General features: G+C 50.8%; 1 protein-coding gene across 4 annotated transcripts in view; it reads right to left on the bottom strand.

Moving 5' to 3' along the window:
• The window catches only part of USP43 (ubiquitin specific peptidase 43), a 68,087-nt gene extending 54,080 nt beyond the window's left edge, over positions 1-14,007 (bottom strand). For 2 of the 4 annotated variants that reach the window (XM_066364863.1, XM_066364864.1), the window contains exons 1-2: positions 13,311-13,945; positions 5,585-5,716 (exon numbers count right to left, since the gene is read on the bottom strand). In XM_066364863.1, coding sequence (XP_066220960.1) covers positions 5,585-5,716; positions 13,311-13,808 — 630 coding nt within the window. In that variant the 5' untranslated portion in view covers positions 13,809-13,945. Of the gene's footprint in view, positions 1-5,584; positions 5,717-13,310 lie in introns of all 4 variants that reach the window. The other 2 variants (XM_066364868.1, XM_066364867.1) reach the window with 2 other exon arrangements.
• Positions 14,008-15,670: the final 1,663 nt, after the last annotated feature.

The following is a 15,670-nucleotide window of genomic DNA, read 5'->3' as shown; positions in this document are numbered from 1 at the left end:
CCAGGCCAGAAGAGAGCCTGCCAGTGAGACCGCCCTCCACCCCCAGAGCTGCCTGGCTCTCGGGGGTCCCGAGCCTGGTTCCTCAGCCTTCCTGCTGACCTTGCATGCTGCCCCTTCGCCTTCTCATGAGCTCCCTCCTTTCTTGAGTCAGCAGACGACCTCACAAGGATGCAGGCTGCTTCCGCACCAGGGCGATAAGGTCGCACAGTGGGAGCAGCGGCGGACAAGCTCACCCACGGATGGGGTCGTGGAAAGATAAACTCCCCAACGAGCCTGGGCTAACAGGCAGCAGAGGGTCCTTCACAAAGCCTGGACTGTGCGGTCAGACCAGGCTGGCCCTACTCTGCTGGCCAAGTGACCCTCAACCTTTCTGAGCCTCATTCCCCATCTAAAAGAAAGAAAAAAAAATAGGAGTATCACATCCACCTCATGGGGCCATCGTTAACATCTGAAAAGATGATGTGTGTGTGTGTGTGTATCCTGCCTGGCACATAGTAGGTGCTCAATGAGCACTGGCTTCCCGGTCCTCTCGCCAGCCTCCTCCCTTTCTTCATTCTGTAAAAGTGGCATTTTCTCCCAGGTAAACTGTCAAAAGGACCGCTTGTGCAACAGTGTCGTGAGCAGAGTAAAAATATGCCCTTTCTGCCACATGAAAAACATTTGAGAATTATTCCGGTGACAGAGAAGAAAGCGATCCTTCTGTTTTCTGTTAGTTTCAATAAATCTAGCTCTATGGCTTTTATGTTTTGAAACAGAAATAACCTCAAAAAAGAAAACATTGTTCAGTTACACAGAGGATGGTCCCTTTCCTTCTGGAATGGAACATGAAGTTTCATGCTACATCACCCCACCAGCTCTCTCCTCTCCTTCCCTTCAAGCATGAGCAGCCAGGCCTCCGTGGGTGGCCCAATTATTCTGACAGCAGGTTTCAATAGAGGCTTTGACCCCCAGACAGAGAAAAAGAGCTTTTTCTGGTTTCAATCAGGTCAAATTAATAGCTGGGCAAGCTCCTGTCTCTGGCCAACCGCCACCCCTGTTCTTGCCTGGTCAAAGTGGACGCCTAGCATGCTTGGCCTATTAAAGGGGGAAGGAGCCAGTGTGGCCAGAACAATGGGGGGGGGGGCAGAGGGGCCTGGAACCAGGCTAAGTGATGGCCGGCCCAGGATTTTGTTTTAAGTGTCACAGGAAGCCACCAAGGAATTTTTTTTTTTGTCTTTTTTTTTTTTTTTCTTCATTTTTCTGAAGCTGGAAACAGGGAGAGACAGTCAGACAGACTCCCGCATGCGCCCGACCGGGATCCACCCGGCACGCCCACCATGGGGCGACGCTCTGCCCACCAAGGGGCGATGCTCTGCCCATCCTGGGTGACGCCATGATGCGACCAGAGCCACTCTAGTGCCTGGGGCAGAGGCCACAGAGCCATCCCCAGCGCCCGGGCCATCTTTGCTCCAATGGAGCCTCGGCTGTGGGAGGGGAAGAGAGAGACAGAGAGGAAAGCGTGGCGGAGGGGTGGAGAAGCAAATGGGCGCTTCTCCTGTGTGCCCTGGCCGGGAATCGAACCCGGGTCCTCCGCACGCTAAGCCGACGCTCTACCACTGAGCCAACCGGCCAGGGCCGGAAGCCACCAAGGAATTTAAGCAGAACAGTGACATGACCTTGTTTCCTTTCTGAAACAATCACTCTGGTTAGAGTGTGAAGAACACGTAATAGTGAGGTGTATTGGAAATCGGAATTATGGCTGCATCTCCCATGGGTCTTGAAGTTGTTAAAAAAAATAAAATTATTTGCAGCTCTCTTGGCATAAATACAGTCAATGTTATCTGAAAGAAAGGTCTGGCTGAAAGCAGAGGCTCTCGACAGAAAGAGGGTGCTGTGTTTTTGTCCCCCAGAGGACATTTGGCAATGTCTGGAGACACTTTATTTATCAATCACAACTGGGAGTGCCACTGGCATCTACTGGGTGGGGGATGCTACAAGGCACAGGGCAGCCGCCACAACAAAGAGTTGCCCAGCACCAAATGTCGAAAGTGCTGAGGTTAAGAAGCCCTGTTCTAGAAGTTTTATTTCCTAGATTGGATCCTGGCTCTCCCACTTACTTGCTGTGTGACCTGGGGCAAGTTACTTAACATCTCTGTTATCTTGCTTCTACCTGCCACCAAGGGACAAACAGGAAAATTGAAAGACAATTGAGCCTGACCTGTGGTGGCACCCTGGATAAAGAATCAACTTGGAATGCTGAGGTCACTGGTTCGAAACCCAGGGCTTGCTGGGTCAAGGTACATACAAGAAGCAGCTACTATTGCTTCCTGCAAGCTAAGTTGATGCTTCCTGCTCCTGCCTGCCCCCCTTCTCTCTCTTTCTCCACTTTCTAAAATCAATAAATAAAATCTTTCTAAGGGAAAGAAGGAAGGAAGGAAGGAAGGAAGGAAGGAAGGAAGGAAGGAAGGAAGGAAAGAAACTGAGAAGGCTGCTGATCCCTCCTACTTTCCTGATAGGAAGAGGAAGGAAGGAAGGAAGGAAGGAAGGAAGGAAGGAAGGAAGGAAGGGAGGGAGGGAGGGAGGGAGGGAGGGAGGGAGGGAGGGAAGAAAAGAAAGAAAGAAACTGAGAAGGCTGCTGATCCCTCCTACGTTCCCGATAGGAAGAGCTGCCAGCACAGCCTGGGAGCAGGGAGAGGGGAACAGGACAGGAGGGCCTTCGAAGCAGCGAGCTGGCTTCCTCCCCCTCCCCCACTGGGGACTGAGCATGCGCAGGACACACATGCTGAGGAAAGAGATCCAGCATGTTGGCTTTGACACAAAGAGACTCAGGTTCAGGTCTCTTTCTCCCAGGTAGAAGCTGAGTGACTTTGGGCAACGTAACCTAAATACCTGGTCACTGTAACATGTGAGCGATCCTTACAGATATTAAAGCATGATAACTACTCAATTCATTCAGCCGTTCCGGAGCTTACTGAGTGCCTCTTGTGTGTCAGGAGCAAAATAAATCATGAAAAGCAGCAAATTGGATGTGTGGCACACAGCAAATACTCAATAAACAGTATCTATTTTAAAAAACATATCACTGTGATTTAAAAATGTGTTCACTCTAAGATTAGGGAATACACAGTCTAGTGCAGTGGTCCCCAACCTTTTTTGGGCCACGGACCAGTTTAATGTCAGAAAATATTTTCACGGACCGGCCTTTAGGGTGGGACGGATAAATGTATCACGTGATCGAGACAAGCGTCAAAGGTGAGTCTTAGACGGATGGAACAGAGGGAATCTGGTCATTTTTAAAAAATAAAACATGCCCTGGCCGGTTGACTCAGCGGTAGAGCGTTGGCCTGGCATGTGGGGGACCCGGGTTCGATTCCCGGCCAGGGCACACAGGAGAGGTGCCCATTTAATTCTCCACCTTTCCCACTCTCCTTTCTCTCTGTCTCTCTCTTCCCCTCCTGCAGCGAGGCTCCACTGGAGCAAAGATGGCCCGGGCGCTGGGGATGGCTCCTTGGCCTCTGCCCCAGGCGCTAGAGTGGCTCTGGTCATGGCAGAGCGACACCCCGGAGGGGCAGAGCATCGCCCCCTGGTGGGCAGAGCGTCACCCCTGGTGGGCGTGCCGGGTGGATCCCGGTCGGGCGCATGCGGGAGTCTGTCTGACTGTCTCTCCCTGTTTCCAGCTTCAGAAAAATACAAAAAATAATAATAATAATAAAATATAAAAATAAAAAATAAAACATCGTTCAGACTTAAATATAAATAAAACAGAAATAGTGTAAGTTATTTATTCTTTCTCTGCGGACTGGTACCAAATGGCCCACGGACCGGTACCGGTCCGCGGCCGGGGGGTTGGGGACCACTGGTCTAGTGGACATGCTTATTTGTTCAGCATTCCTTTCTTTGGGGAAGCAACCTAGTCAGAAGCTAAAGAAGCCCTCCTGGGCCATGTAGTTTGGGTGGAGTTCACACACACACACACACACACACACACACACACACACACATACCTGACTCAGGTATGCTCAATCAGAGCATCCCATTCTGCAGGCCACCGGCCCAGCAATGGACACATGAACCACTCCAGGATAATCACATCTTCCCTGGGCTTTTATCCAGAATTTCAAACTCTAAAGAACATGGAAGCATTTCAGGGGTCCCTCTTCCCTCTTGTCACCAGGTGGGCAGAGCCAGCCTGAGAAGGAAGCCAGAGACCAGAGGCAGAGAGTCAAAGGCCTGGGAACACCATCTGTGTACTGGGCTCCAGCCTCGCCTACAGCTGGTTCAACCTTCTGACCTGCAAGGTATGAAAGCCAATAAATGTCCTTTCCTTAAGTTGAATCAAGATAAATTTTTTGTCACTTGCAACTAAGAGGGTCTAAATAAGATAGACTTAAAATCACTGGACGTAAAAGAAAAATCCCCCAGAACCCCACAGCCCAGGGAAACACTTTAACCTGGGAGTTGTCCCCTCTCAGGTCCTACTGTGGTGATGTCTTTGCTTTGCTTCATCTGTGTGTTTTGCAGGTGACTGAGGTGGTTCTTTTTAAAATAAGAAAACAAGCTTTCAAGATAGAACCACCCCCAACCTGAATCTTGATTTTGTCCCTTCTTTATCTGTGTTGCTTTGGGAAAAGTTACCCAATCCCTCGAAATAAATAAGTATATATCAATATATAAAATTTATATAGATATCTATCTAGATAGATTTCTACATAAGGACAGATGTGTGTATATATATATATAAACGAGGATAAGAACCATAACACTCGCCATAAATGACAACAGTTACATTGTATCTAACAGTCCAAGATGCGATCTGAGGAATACCGAGGACGGTACAACCATTACTTCCCTTGGTCCGTGCATCTGACACCCTGCTGTCTTGGGCATGAGTAAGGCTTTGGCAGCTCTGTCCAACGCTTAGCTTTTAATTCCATTATATTGTTGTTTAAAATGAATCTCCTGCCTGGCCAGGTGGTGGTGCAGTGGATAGAGCGTCGGACTGGGATGCGGAAGGACCCAGGTTCGAGACCCCAGGGTTGCCAGCTTGAGCACGGGCTCATCTGGCTTGAGCAAAAAGCTGACTAGCTTGGACTCAAGGTCACTGGCTTGAGCAGGGGGTTACTCAGTCTGCTGAAGGCCCGCGGTCATGGCACATATGGGAAAGCAATCAATGAACAACTACGACGTTGCAACGAAAAACTGATGATTGATGCTTCTCATCTCTCTCCGTTCCTGTCTGTCTGTCCCTATCTATCCCTCTCTCTGACTCTCTCTCTGTCTCTGTCTGTTAAAAAAAAAAGAAGAAGAGCACACGAATGCGCCGAATAGTGACGAAACGGAGATTCTTCAAACCTGAAGCCGAAAGGAAACCCTCTTCGCTACATTTCTGAGGTTGGAGAGGTTGAACACACTGCCGTGGCGGGAGATGCATTGTCTACAAAGCAGAGCGAAAGGAAAGGGGCAAGAACAGCACAGTGGATGCAGGAGCCAGAACCCACAGGAATCTAAGGATCCAAATTTCAAGATGTAGTTTTGAGGAGGTGAGTCACTATTCAAGGGAAGCAAAGAAAATCAAGCGCAACGTGCTGTTCTGAGAGTGACTGACCTTCTCGGACGCCGGCCCTGGGGACGCGCTCTCCAGGTCCTCGTGCACACGGTCCAGCAACCAGAGCAGGAACTCCAGGGCGTCGTGCTGGGAGTTGCCTTGGAACTGAGCTCCATACTTGGAAACAGCGTTCTAAAAGGAAACGCAGAAAACCAGAGGGTCACCTGGGCCCTCCAGCAACCAACGGAGGGCCTATCAGCTCCAGGTCTACCAGTGCTCACGCCTCAGCCCTCTCACGGGATGACAACATGGAAACAATATGGGGTGAAAAATGGTCTTTTCTGCAAAAGTCTTCCCTCTGGGGGCAGTCTCCCAGATGCTAAGGGTTTTCTGTATGGGAGAAGGCAACGTTTTCCTCTAGAAAGACTAGCAATGTACGTGCTGTCCTTTGAAAACACACAGGGTAGTCTCAATTAAATATATTTTTATTTTTTTAAACAAGAGAGAGAGACAGATAGGAAGGGAGAGAGAGATGAGAAGCATCAACTTGTATTTGTGACACTGTTGTTGTTCACTGATTGCTTCTCCTACGAGCTTTGACCAGGGGGCTCCAGCCAAGCCAGTGACCCCTTTCTCATGCTAGCAACCTTGGCCTCAAGCCAGTGGCCTTGGGTCAAGCCAGAGACAATGGGGTAATATCTACAATCTCATGCTCAAGCCAGCGACCCTGCACTCAAGCAGGTGACCCCATGTTCAAGCCAGATGAGCCTGAGCTCAGGCCATCGATCTCGGGGGTTTGAAACTGGGTCCTCAGCATCCCAGGTTAATGCTCTATCCACTGCGCCACAGCCTGGTCAGGCTCTGTTGAATATTTTGATTCTGTTGTTGCCCCCCCTTAGTCGCCGGGGCACACCCAGTCCCCCTCCACCAGTCCACTTCCACGCTGTCTCCCTCTGTTCACCCCACACACAGGTGGAGCAGCTGCTTGCCTTACCCTCTCCCTCCGTGATTTCCTTCTCTCCCACAGTTGCAGCTCTCTTTGTGAATGACCACCCAGCGTGGTGGACTTCCATAAATACCATGCATGTAGCTCCTGTACTGCCTCGTCTAACGTGTGAAATCTTAGCACAAACTTCTCTTTCTGTGGTTAGGTCACAAAATAGTTGATTATTTTTAATCTTCATTCTTTTTCATTGTTAACACTAGAAGAAATGATAACTACGTGACATTATACAGATGTTAGCTAATGCTACTATGACAATCCTATGGCAATTTAAATGTATCAAATCAATACGATGGACACTAGTCCTCCTTTACCACTTGGTTTTGCTTTGCACACCTGCAGTTACATGAGGCCAACTGAAGACAGAAAATATTAAATGGAAAATTTCACAAATAAACAACTTACAAGGTTTAAGTTGCACTCCATTCTGAATAGCCTGAGAAGCCTCGCACGGTCTTGCTCCATGCCGCTTAGGGCACGAGTCATCCCTTACGCCCATGCATCCGGGCTGGATGTGCTCCTGCCCACCAGTCACTTAGTAGCTAATCTTGGTTATCAGATCGACTGTCTCAGGATCTGAGTTATTGTGTTCAAGTAACTCTTGAACATCACGCAATGTCACAACACCTGTCAGTCACCTCACTTCACTTCATGCAGGGATTTTATAAGCTCACATAATCACAAGAAGTGTGAATACAGTACAATAAGATACTCTGAGCTGACCGGGCGGTGGTGCAGTGGATAGAGCGTCGGACTGGGATGCAGAAGACCCAGGTTCGAGACCCCGGGGTCGCCAGCTTGAGCGATGGCTCATCTGGTTTGAGCAAAAGCTCACCAGCTTGAGCCCAAGTCGCTGGCTCAAGCAAGGGTTTACTCCAGGGGTCCCCAAACTACGGCCCACAGGCCGCATGCGGCCCCCTGAGGCCATTTATCCGGCCCCCACTGCACTTCCAGAAGGGGTACCTCTTTCATTGGTGGTCAATGAGAGGAGCATAGTTCCCATTGAAATACTGGTCAGTTTGTTGATTTAAATTTACTTGTTCTTTATTTTGTGTTTGTTCTCATTTTGTTTTTTTTACTTTAAAATATTAATAAGATATGTGCAGTGTGCATAGGGATTTGTTCATAGTTTTTTTCTATAGTCTGGCCCTCCAATGGTCTGAGGGACAGTGAACTGGCCCCCTGTGTAAAAAGTTTGGGGACCCCTGGTTTACTCGGTCTGCTGAAGGCCCGCGGTCTGCTGAAGGCCCGAGGTCAAGGCACGTATGAGAGGCTAATCAATGAACAATTAAGGTGTTGCGATGCGCAGCAAAAAACTAATGATTGATGCTTCTCATCTCTCCGTTCCTGTCTGTCTGTCCCTGTCTATCCCTCTCTCTGACACTCTCTCTCTGTCTCTGTAAAAAATAATAAATAAATAAATAAATAAATAAATAAGATACTCTGAGACAGAGAGAGACCACATTCATGTAACTTTTATTAGACTGTCTTGTTATAATTGTCCTGTTTTATTATTGTTGTTGTTCATCTCATGATGTGACTATAAACTAAACTTTGTAATAGGAATGTATATATAGGAAAAACATATATAGAATTTATATATGTGGTTTCAGGTATCCTTTGGAGGTCTTGAAATGTATCTCCTGAGGAAAAGGGGGGACTACTATATACCTTAAATGTACACAATGTTGTCAAATATAACTCAATTTTTTTCTAAATGGATACATTTCACTGTACATCACTTATATTTTAATAAAGTTGGTTTTAGCCTGACTAGGCGGTGGCCCAGTGGATAGAGTGTTGGACTGGGATGCAGAAGACCCAGGTTCAAGACACCGAGGTTGCCAGCTTGAGCGCAGGCTCATCTGGTTTGAGCAAAATCCCACCAGCTTGGACTCAAGGTCTCTGGCTTGAGCAAGGGGTTACTCGGTCTGCTGAAGGCCCGTGGTCAAGGCACATATGAGAAAGCAATCAATGAACAACTATGGTGTCACAACAAAAAACTGATGATTGATGCTTCCCATCTCTCTCTGTCCCTGTCTGTCCCTCTCTCTGACTCTCTCCGTCTCTCTGTAAAAAAAATAAATAAAATAAAAAAAATATAATAAAGTTGGTTTTAAAACCAAAAAGCATAAAAATAACAAAATAGTCATCTTTGTTTTGACCACACAATTTCACTTCAAGGAATTAAGCTTATGGAAATGAACAGAGCTGAAAACAATGATTTAAATACAAGATTTTTTAATAATGCAGGGTTATAACTGGAAAATTCTACAGTACAGAAATATCTCCATAGGGATTGGTTAATTTAATAAAATATTATACAGCCTGACCTGTGGTGGTGCAGTGGATAAAGTGTCAACCTGGAAATGCTGAGGTTGCTGGTTCGAAGCCCTGGGCTCACCCGGTCTAGGCACATATGGGAGTTGAGGCTTCCTGCTCCTCCTCCCTTCTCTCTCTCTCTCTCTCTCTCTCTCTCTTTCAGATGAATAAATAAAATCTTTAAAATATATAAAAAAATAAAATAAAATATTATACAATCATTAGAAATTAACTTTTTTTTTTTTTTTTTTTTTTGTATTTTTCTGAAGCTGTAAACGGGGAGGCAGTCAGACAGACTCCCGTATGCGCCCAACCGGGATCCACCCAGCATGCCCTCCAGGGGGCGATGCTCTGCCCACCCGGGGCGTCGCTCTGTCGCGACCAGAGCCACTCTAGCGCCTGGGGCAGAGGCCAAGGAGCCATCCCCAGCGCCCGAGCCATCTTTTGCTCCATTGGAGCCTCGGCTGCGGGAGGGGAAGAGAGAGACAGAGAGGAAGGAGAGGGGGAGGGGTGGACAAGCAGATGGGCGCCTCTCCTGTGTGCCCTGGCCGGGAATCGAACCCGGGACCCCTTGCACGCCAGGCCGACGCTCTACCACTGAGCCAACTGGCCAGGGTCCAGAAATTAACTTCTCTAGAATAGTTTAATGATCAGGAGAAAGTCTTATATAATAGTTTTCAAAAAGCAGGTTATAGTGCTTGCCAGATAGCTCTGTTGCTTAGAAACATTGTCCTGAAGCACAGAGGTTGCTGGTTCGGTCCCCGGTCAGGGAACGTACAGAAACAGATGTTCCTGTCTTTCTCCTGCTCTCTCCCTTCCTCTCTCTCTAAAAATCAATAAAATAAACATTGGGGGGGGGAAAGCAGGTTACAAAACTAGGCTTTCCAGTTGTTGGCAAATGCTTTGAAACAGACCAATATTTATTGTTGCCTCTAGAGATGGTTGTCCCCAGTGCAGCCCCAGGTCGGTGTTTACATTTGTAAACTTTCAATTCTTTATAGCATACACATATTTCACTGTGTCGTTAGAAAAGCAAAGTATTATATGGCCCTGGTTGTTTGGCTCAGCGGTAGAGCGTCGGCCTGGAGTGCGGGGGACCCGGGTTCGATTCCCGGCCAGGGCACATAAGAGAAGCGCCCATTTGCTTCTCCGCCCCCCGCCCCCCTCCTTCCTCTCTGTCTCTCTCTTCCCCTCCCGCAGCCGAGGCTCCATTGGAGCAAAGATGGCCAGGTGCTGGAGTGGCTCTGGTCGCGGCAGAGCGAAGCCCCGGAGGGGCAGAGCATCGCCCCCTGGTGGGCAGAGCGTGCTGGAGTGGCTCTGGTCGCGGCAGAGCGAAGCCCCGGAGGGGCAGAGCATCGCCCCCTGGTGGGCAGAGCGTTGCCCCTGGTGAGCGTGCCGGGTGGATCCCGGTCGGGCGCATGCGGGAGTCTGTCTGACTGTCTCTCCCCGTTTCCAGCTTCAGAAAAATACACACACACACAAAAAAGAAAAGTATTATAGATAATACCATAAACAAAATATTTCAAACGTATTTACTCATTTGCCATTAAAACAAAGCCTGGGGCCCTGGCCGGTTGGCTCAGCGGTAGAGCGTCGGCCTGGCGTGCGGGGGACCTGGGTTCGATTCCCGGCCAGGGCACATAGGAGAAGCACCCATTTGCTTCTCCACCCCCCACCCCCTCCTTCCTCTCTGTCTCTCTCTTCCCCTCCCGCAGCCAAGGCTCCATTGGAGCAAAGATGGCCCGGGCGCTGGGGATGGCTCCTTGGCCTCTGCCCCAGGCGCTGGAGTGGCTCTGGTCGCGGCAGGGCGACGCCCCGGAGGGGCAGAGCATCGCCCCTGGTGGGCGTGCCAGGTGGGGCGCATGCGGGAGTCTGTCTGACTGTCTCTCCCCGTTTCCAGCTTCAGAAAGAAAAAAAAAAAAAAAAAAAAAAAACAAAGCCTGGCCCTGCCATCGGTGGGAGGCGGGGTGACCGGGACAGGAATGGGGAGCACAGCACGCCCGTCCTCCCAGCATGTCAGCGGTTGGGTAACTCGCCCCAGCACGCTGGTCCCTTGTCAATGTCCTCCCTTCCTCTGTCAGAAGCCACAAACCCCTCCTGAAGACCAAATGCCTTTATAAAACCTTACGTGGCTACCTGCCAACCAATTCTCCAGCCTCTCACCCCGAATCCCTTAGGCTTTCACGAATTCATTTAACTTTCCCTTTTACTCTGCCTAGCTCCTCAGCCCCACCCGCCTCAGGGATGGGCACTTTCAGTTCCTTGTCCTTAGTTGACCCTTGTTCTTCCAAAACTCACCTCAGTGGTTACCCCTCCTGGGAAGGCTTCCCAACCCTCCTCACTCCACCGATCCCATCTCCCCTCGTCCAACCCCAGCCTCCGGCCAGAGTGGCCGCAGCTCCTCGTATTTCTATTTTCTAGCACTTGCCACGGGCTCCAATCACGTGCCTGTGCGATTACTCCGTTGCCAGCCATCTCTGGCACAGAATGTAAGTCTCTGCAGAGCAACCCTCGAATCAGGCTTTATACTCATCATTCTCGTCTTCCATGCGCCTGCTATAGCATCTGGACAACTCAAGAAATACTGGTTGAATGAATGAATATTTCTTCGTTTGTAAAAATAAGAGGACTCACCCTAGTTGTCAATCAGCAAGATTCAAAACCCCAGACTGTGGAATCCTTTACTCTCTGCAAGCCTGACTACCCAGAAAGTCTTGGAAAACCCCAGATTAGGTCACCCTCATTGACATTAACAACATGATTATCCTTCCATTCCTCAAGACTCATCTGGCTTTCGGGGTTTGGGAGCTGGAGAGACAGGAAATAAATCCTGGTGAGTCACCCAAGCTGATTAGCAGTTTGAAAGGCTTTTTCCAAACTACTCCCACCGCTCCCATCCCTGCAGTTCCCGGATGAGAACGCATCTGGCCTGAGAAAAGTACACAAAGGGTACCTTCCTCCCTCCTTCTGGGTCTCTGTGGGCAAGGAGGTATAAAGATAGAATAATAAAGTTCCTCGGGACCAGGCGCTGTTTTCTATGCTGTAAGTATAACTCGTTTAATCTCGACGAGGCTACACTGCAATAAGGCAGGTGTCCTTATGGTCCCATTTTACAGATGGGGGAAGTTGCAGCACAGCAAGTTTTGGAAACTGCTCAAGGTCACAAAGCTCGGGAGATCTTGCCCCTAATCACTACATGATACTGCCTCTATTGAAAAAGAAAATGTTGCCCGAAGGAGATAGAAGTGACGCCTGGTTGACCCACTGATTCCCGCAGCAGTGCTTCCCCTGCGGAAGCAGGAGAGGAAGGTGAGTCCTGGCATCTGGGCGGTCACGTGGCCGGGATTGCTTTCTCAGGCTGAAACTCAAGAGCAGTGATGCCTGTGGAATGAGCACTGACAGGTTCCCCCTCCCCCAAGAACAACAAGCACTATTCTATGGGGAGCTGGAGCTCTCTGCCCAGAGCTGTGGCTTTTCTGTTTTGTTTTTAGCAGGAAGCAAGCCATGTGCAGCAACGATCAGGAACTCTTGAATCCAACTGGGAGCCCAAACCAACACCTGGCTTGAACGCCCCAGGTGAAGTGATACACAGAACTTCCGAGGAAACCCTCACGACCCTGAAGCATCCTGAGTGAGTAGACCCGTGATCCCGGGGACAGCGGAGGCAACAGATGCTAACTCACCCTGGAGCACTTAATTTGTACTAAACAAAAGGATGGCATCTCTGATACAGCATGCCCACTGCCTTTCCTGGGCTCTCAGCACAGACCTGGCCAGCAGGTTCTCAGCTTCCCTGGGCTTAGAATAAAACCCAAACACCCTACCGTTGTCTCCAAGACCCTAGTGCTCTGGCCGACCTAAGTAACCTACGCCTCACTCCCCTCCTGGGTTCCAGCCACACTTTTCCTCCTGGGTTCCAGCCACACTTTTCCTTCCGTGACTCTAAGTCTCGGTCCTTTAGGCCTACGCTGCTCCTCCTACCTGGGTCAGCACTAGATCTCGGCCTGGCCGCGTCCTCATCATTCAGATCTGAACTCCAGCATCACCTCCTTCCGCCCAGACCTTGGCCTTCAACGTCTGACTCCCCACCCAGTTCCCTCTTCAGGTCGGGAATTCTGCTCCTGTCATCAGAACACTGCCTGGTCCACAGGTTATCCGTACTTCCACAATATGTTTGCTGGACTCAAAAAACACATAACACACTACTCAAATCCGCTAGCTCCCTCCCTTCAACCCCTCTAAATACCTGGGAGGAATTAATTCACGAAGAACACGTTTGCGAGATGCCACAGCCAAATCAACTCAGAACCAGGGCGGAACTGGCAAGCGCGGTCTCAGGAAAGCTCCGAGAAAACCCTTTCCTGACGGAGCGCACCCTTTTCCAAGAAGCGAAACCAGCCAGCAGGGCGGGGCCGCGGGTGCGCGGGGACGCGGGTGCCGCGGGCGGCGGGCGCTGCCTACCTTGAACTCGGCGGAAAGTTGGGGCGTGTACTCGCGCGTCCAGAGCGCGCGCACCAGCGCCGCCAGGTGCTCGGTGACCTCGGCGCGGCCGGCCGCGGCCCGGTAGCGCCCGAGCGCCAGGAACTCGGCCAGCAGGTCGGTGTTGCTGAGACACTGCACCACGGCGTTCATGAAACAGGTGTTGCCGTGGTTCTTCAAGCCCTGCGCGCCCGGCGGCCGCGCCCCGTCGCCCGCAGGCAGCGGAGGGTCGGGGCCCGGCGGGCGCTCCTCCCCGGGGCTCCCGGGCGCGGCTGGAGCCGGGGCCGGGGCGCAAGCAAAGCCCCCGTCGCCGTCGCCATCGCAGTGTCCCGGATGGGGCCGGGGCGGCGAGTCCTCGCGGCGGGAGCGGCTGCCCAGCGCCAGCAGGAAGCGGCTGAGCAGGCGGCGCAGGGAGCGGCGGCGGCGGGGCCGGGACGCGGGCGACCCCCCTCCGGCCGCGGTCCCCGGGCCCCGCTCCATGGCTCCCGTCCGCCGCCTCCCCGAGCTGAGCCCGGGCCCCTGGCGATCGGCCGCTAACAGGCCTTCACAACGCGGGACTGGCGCCCGGGCACCGGCTACCTGCGGGCCAGGTGTGTGGGGACAGGGCGGAGGCGGAGCCACGGGAGGGGCCGCCCGCCCCGCCCCGCCCCGCGCGGGAATCCGGCCGCAGGTCCCGCCTCGGGCAGCTCCGGGACAGACACCCCGGTCCCCGCCCCGCCCCCGGGGGCGGGCTGGGAATGAAACCCTGGGAGTCTCCGAGTTCACGTTCCCCTCCCTCCCCACCCCCTTACCTCTTATAAACCGACCGACCTGAATTTAACCTCCGCACCTTCCCTCCCCGCCTTCGGGCGGTGGAAATACGAGAGGAATGATACATTTGAAAGGATCTCGTAAATCGGAAAGTTATGGCTATTTCTAAATTTCTTACAGTTACATCCAAGGGAATATGTAGAAAAGGGAAAAGAAGACACACACACACACACACACACACACACACACACACACACACACACACACACACACACACACACACACACGACAGCACTTTGCGTGGTGAGAGACCCTCACTGGCAACGGCGGGGAGCGCCTCCAGGCGCCGCTGGTCCCTGCGCAGGCCCGGGGGTGTGCGGACACCAGCCGCCACTCCGCCCGCCCGTCTGCGGGGGAGGAAGGCAGAGCCCCTGCCCGGACCGCATCCTAGGACTAGAACTGGGAGCCCCGTGTTGCCCCACATGAAATACCAGATGGTTAATGTTAGTTTGTTTTTTAAAACTACAGACTAGGTTAGAATCATTTTCCAAAAAAATGCTTTAGCTGGTGGAGAAACGGGCTCAGAGAGGTTAACGCAACATACCGCGAGGCCACTAAACCCATAAGCAAAAAAAGCAAAACTCGGCCTGGGTCTATGGACTGCCAACCCCGCGGGTTGGCTCTTTCCAGCCTCCGCACTGGGACAGTGTTTGCTTACCAGGAAGTGTTCTGGGTCTCAGACTCGCTCCCTACGCTGTCACTTGTTCATTCCTTGAAGAAAAAATCTTTGCTGGACCTGACCAGATGGTGGCGCAGTGGATAGAGCGTCGGACTGGGATGTGGAGGATCCAGGTTCAAGACCCCGAGCTCCCCAGCTTGAGCGCAGGCTCATCTGGTTTGAGCAAGGCTCACCAGCTTGAGCCCAAGGTCGCTGGCTCAAGCAAGGAGTTACTCGGTCTGCTGTACCACTCCCCACCCCGGTCAAGGCACATATGAGAAATCAATCAATGAACAACTAAGGAACCGCCACAAAAAGTTGATGTTTCTCATCTCTCTCCCTTCCTGTCTGTCCCTCTCTCTGACTCTCTCTGTCTCTGCCACAAAAAATATAAAAATAAAATTTTCTTGCTGGATTGTTACCCAATCAGAATTTACTTGACCTTTCCCTGCCCTGGATTCTCTGGATAACTAGGGGACTCCTCTCACTTTGTCCTGTAACTGTCAGGTTTATAATTAATCAGGCAAAGTCTTGGAAAATCCATTTCTCATTGCTTTCTAGTTTAAATACAAAAAAAAAAACACAACAACAACAAAAAAACAGTGGTATGCATTATTACATCAATGCCCTAAAATGTTACTTTTTTTTATAGGTAAATGACCACCATTTATTAAATATCCACTTTGATATATCAAATAGGGCAGCAGCAAGTCACCAGATGCAAATATGTAAATGAATAAAAGGAACACCATCAGGGATAAAGATTATGCTTAGAACAAAAGACTGAACTGTGCTTTGGGGTCTTGATATTTCTGAGAAATACTGTTATTTACCCTCTCTGGAAAAGAACACCCGGTTGGATGATGAATATTCG

Source organism: Saccopteryx leptura, chromosome 2 (genome assembly GCF_036850995.1).
Source record: "Saccopteryx leptura isolate mSacLep1 chromosome 2, mSacLep1_pri_phased_curated, whole genome shotgun sequence".
Taxonomy (NCBI): Eukaryota; Metazoa; Chordata; class Mammalia; order Chiroptera; family Emballonuridae; genus Saccopteryx; species Saccopteryx leptura.
Note: the sequence above shows the minus strand (reverse complement) of the source record. Positions and strands in the feature narration are given on the sequence as shown.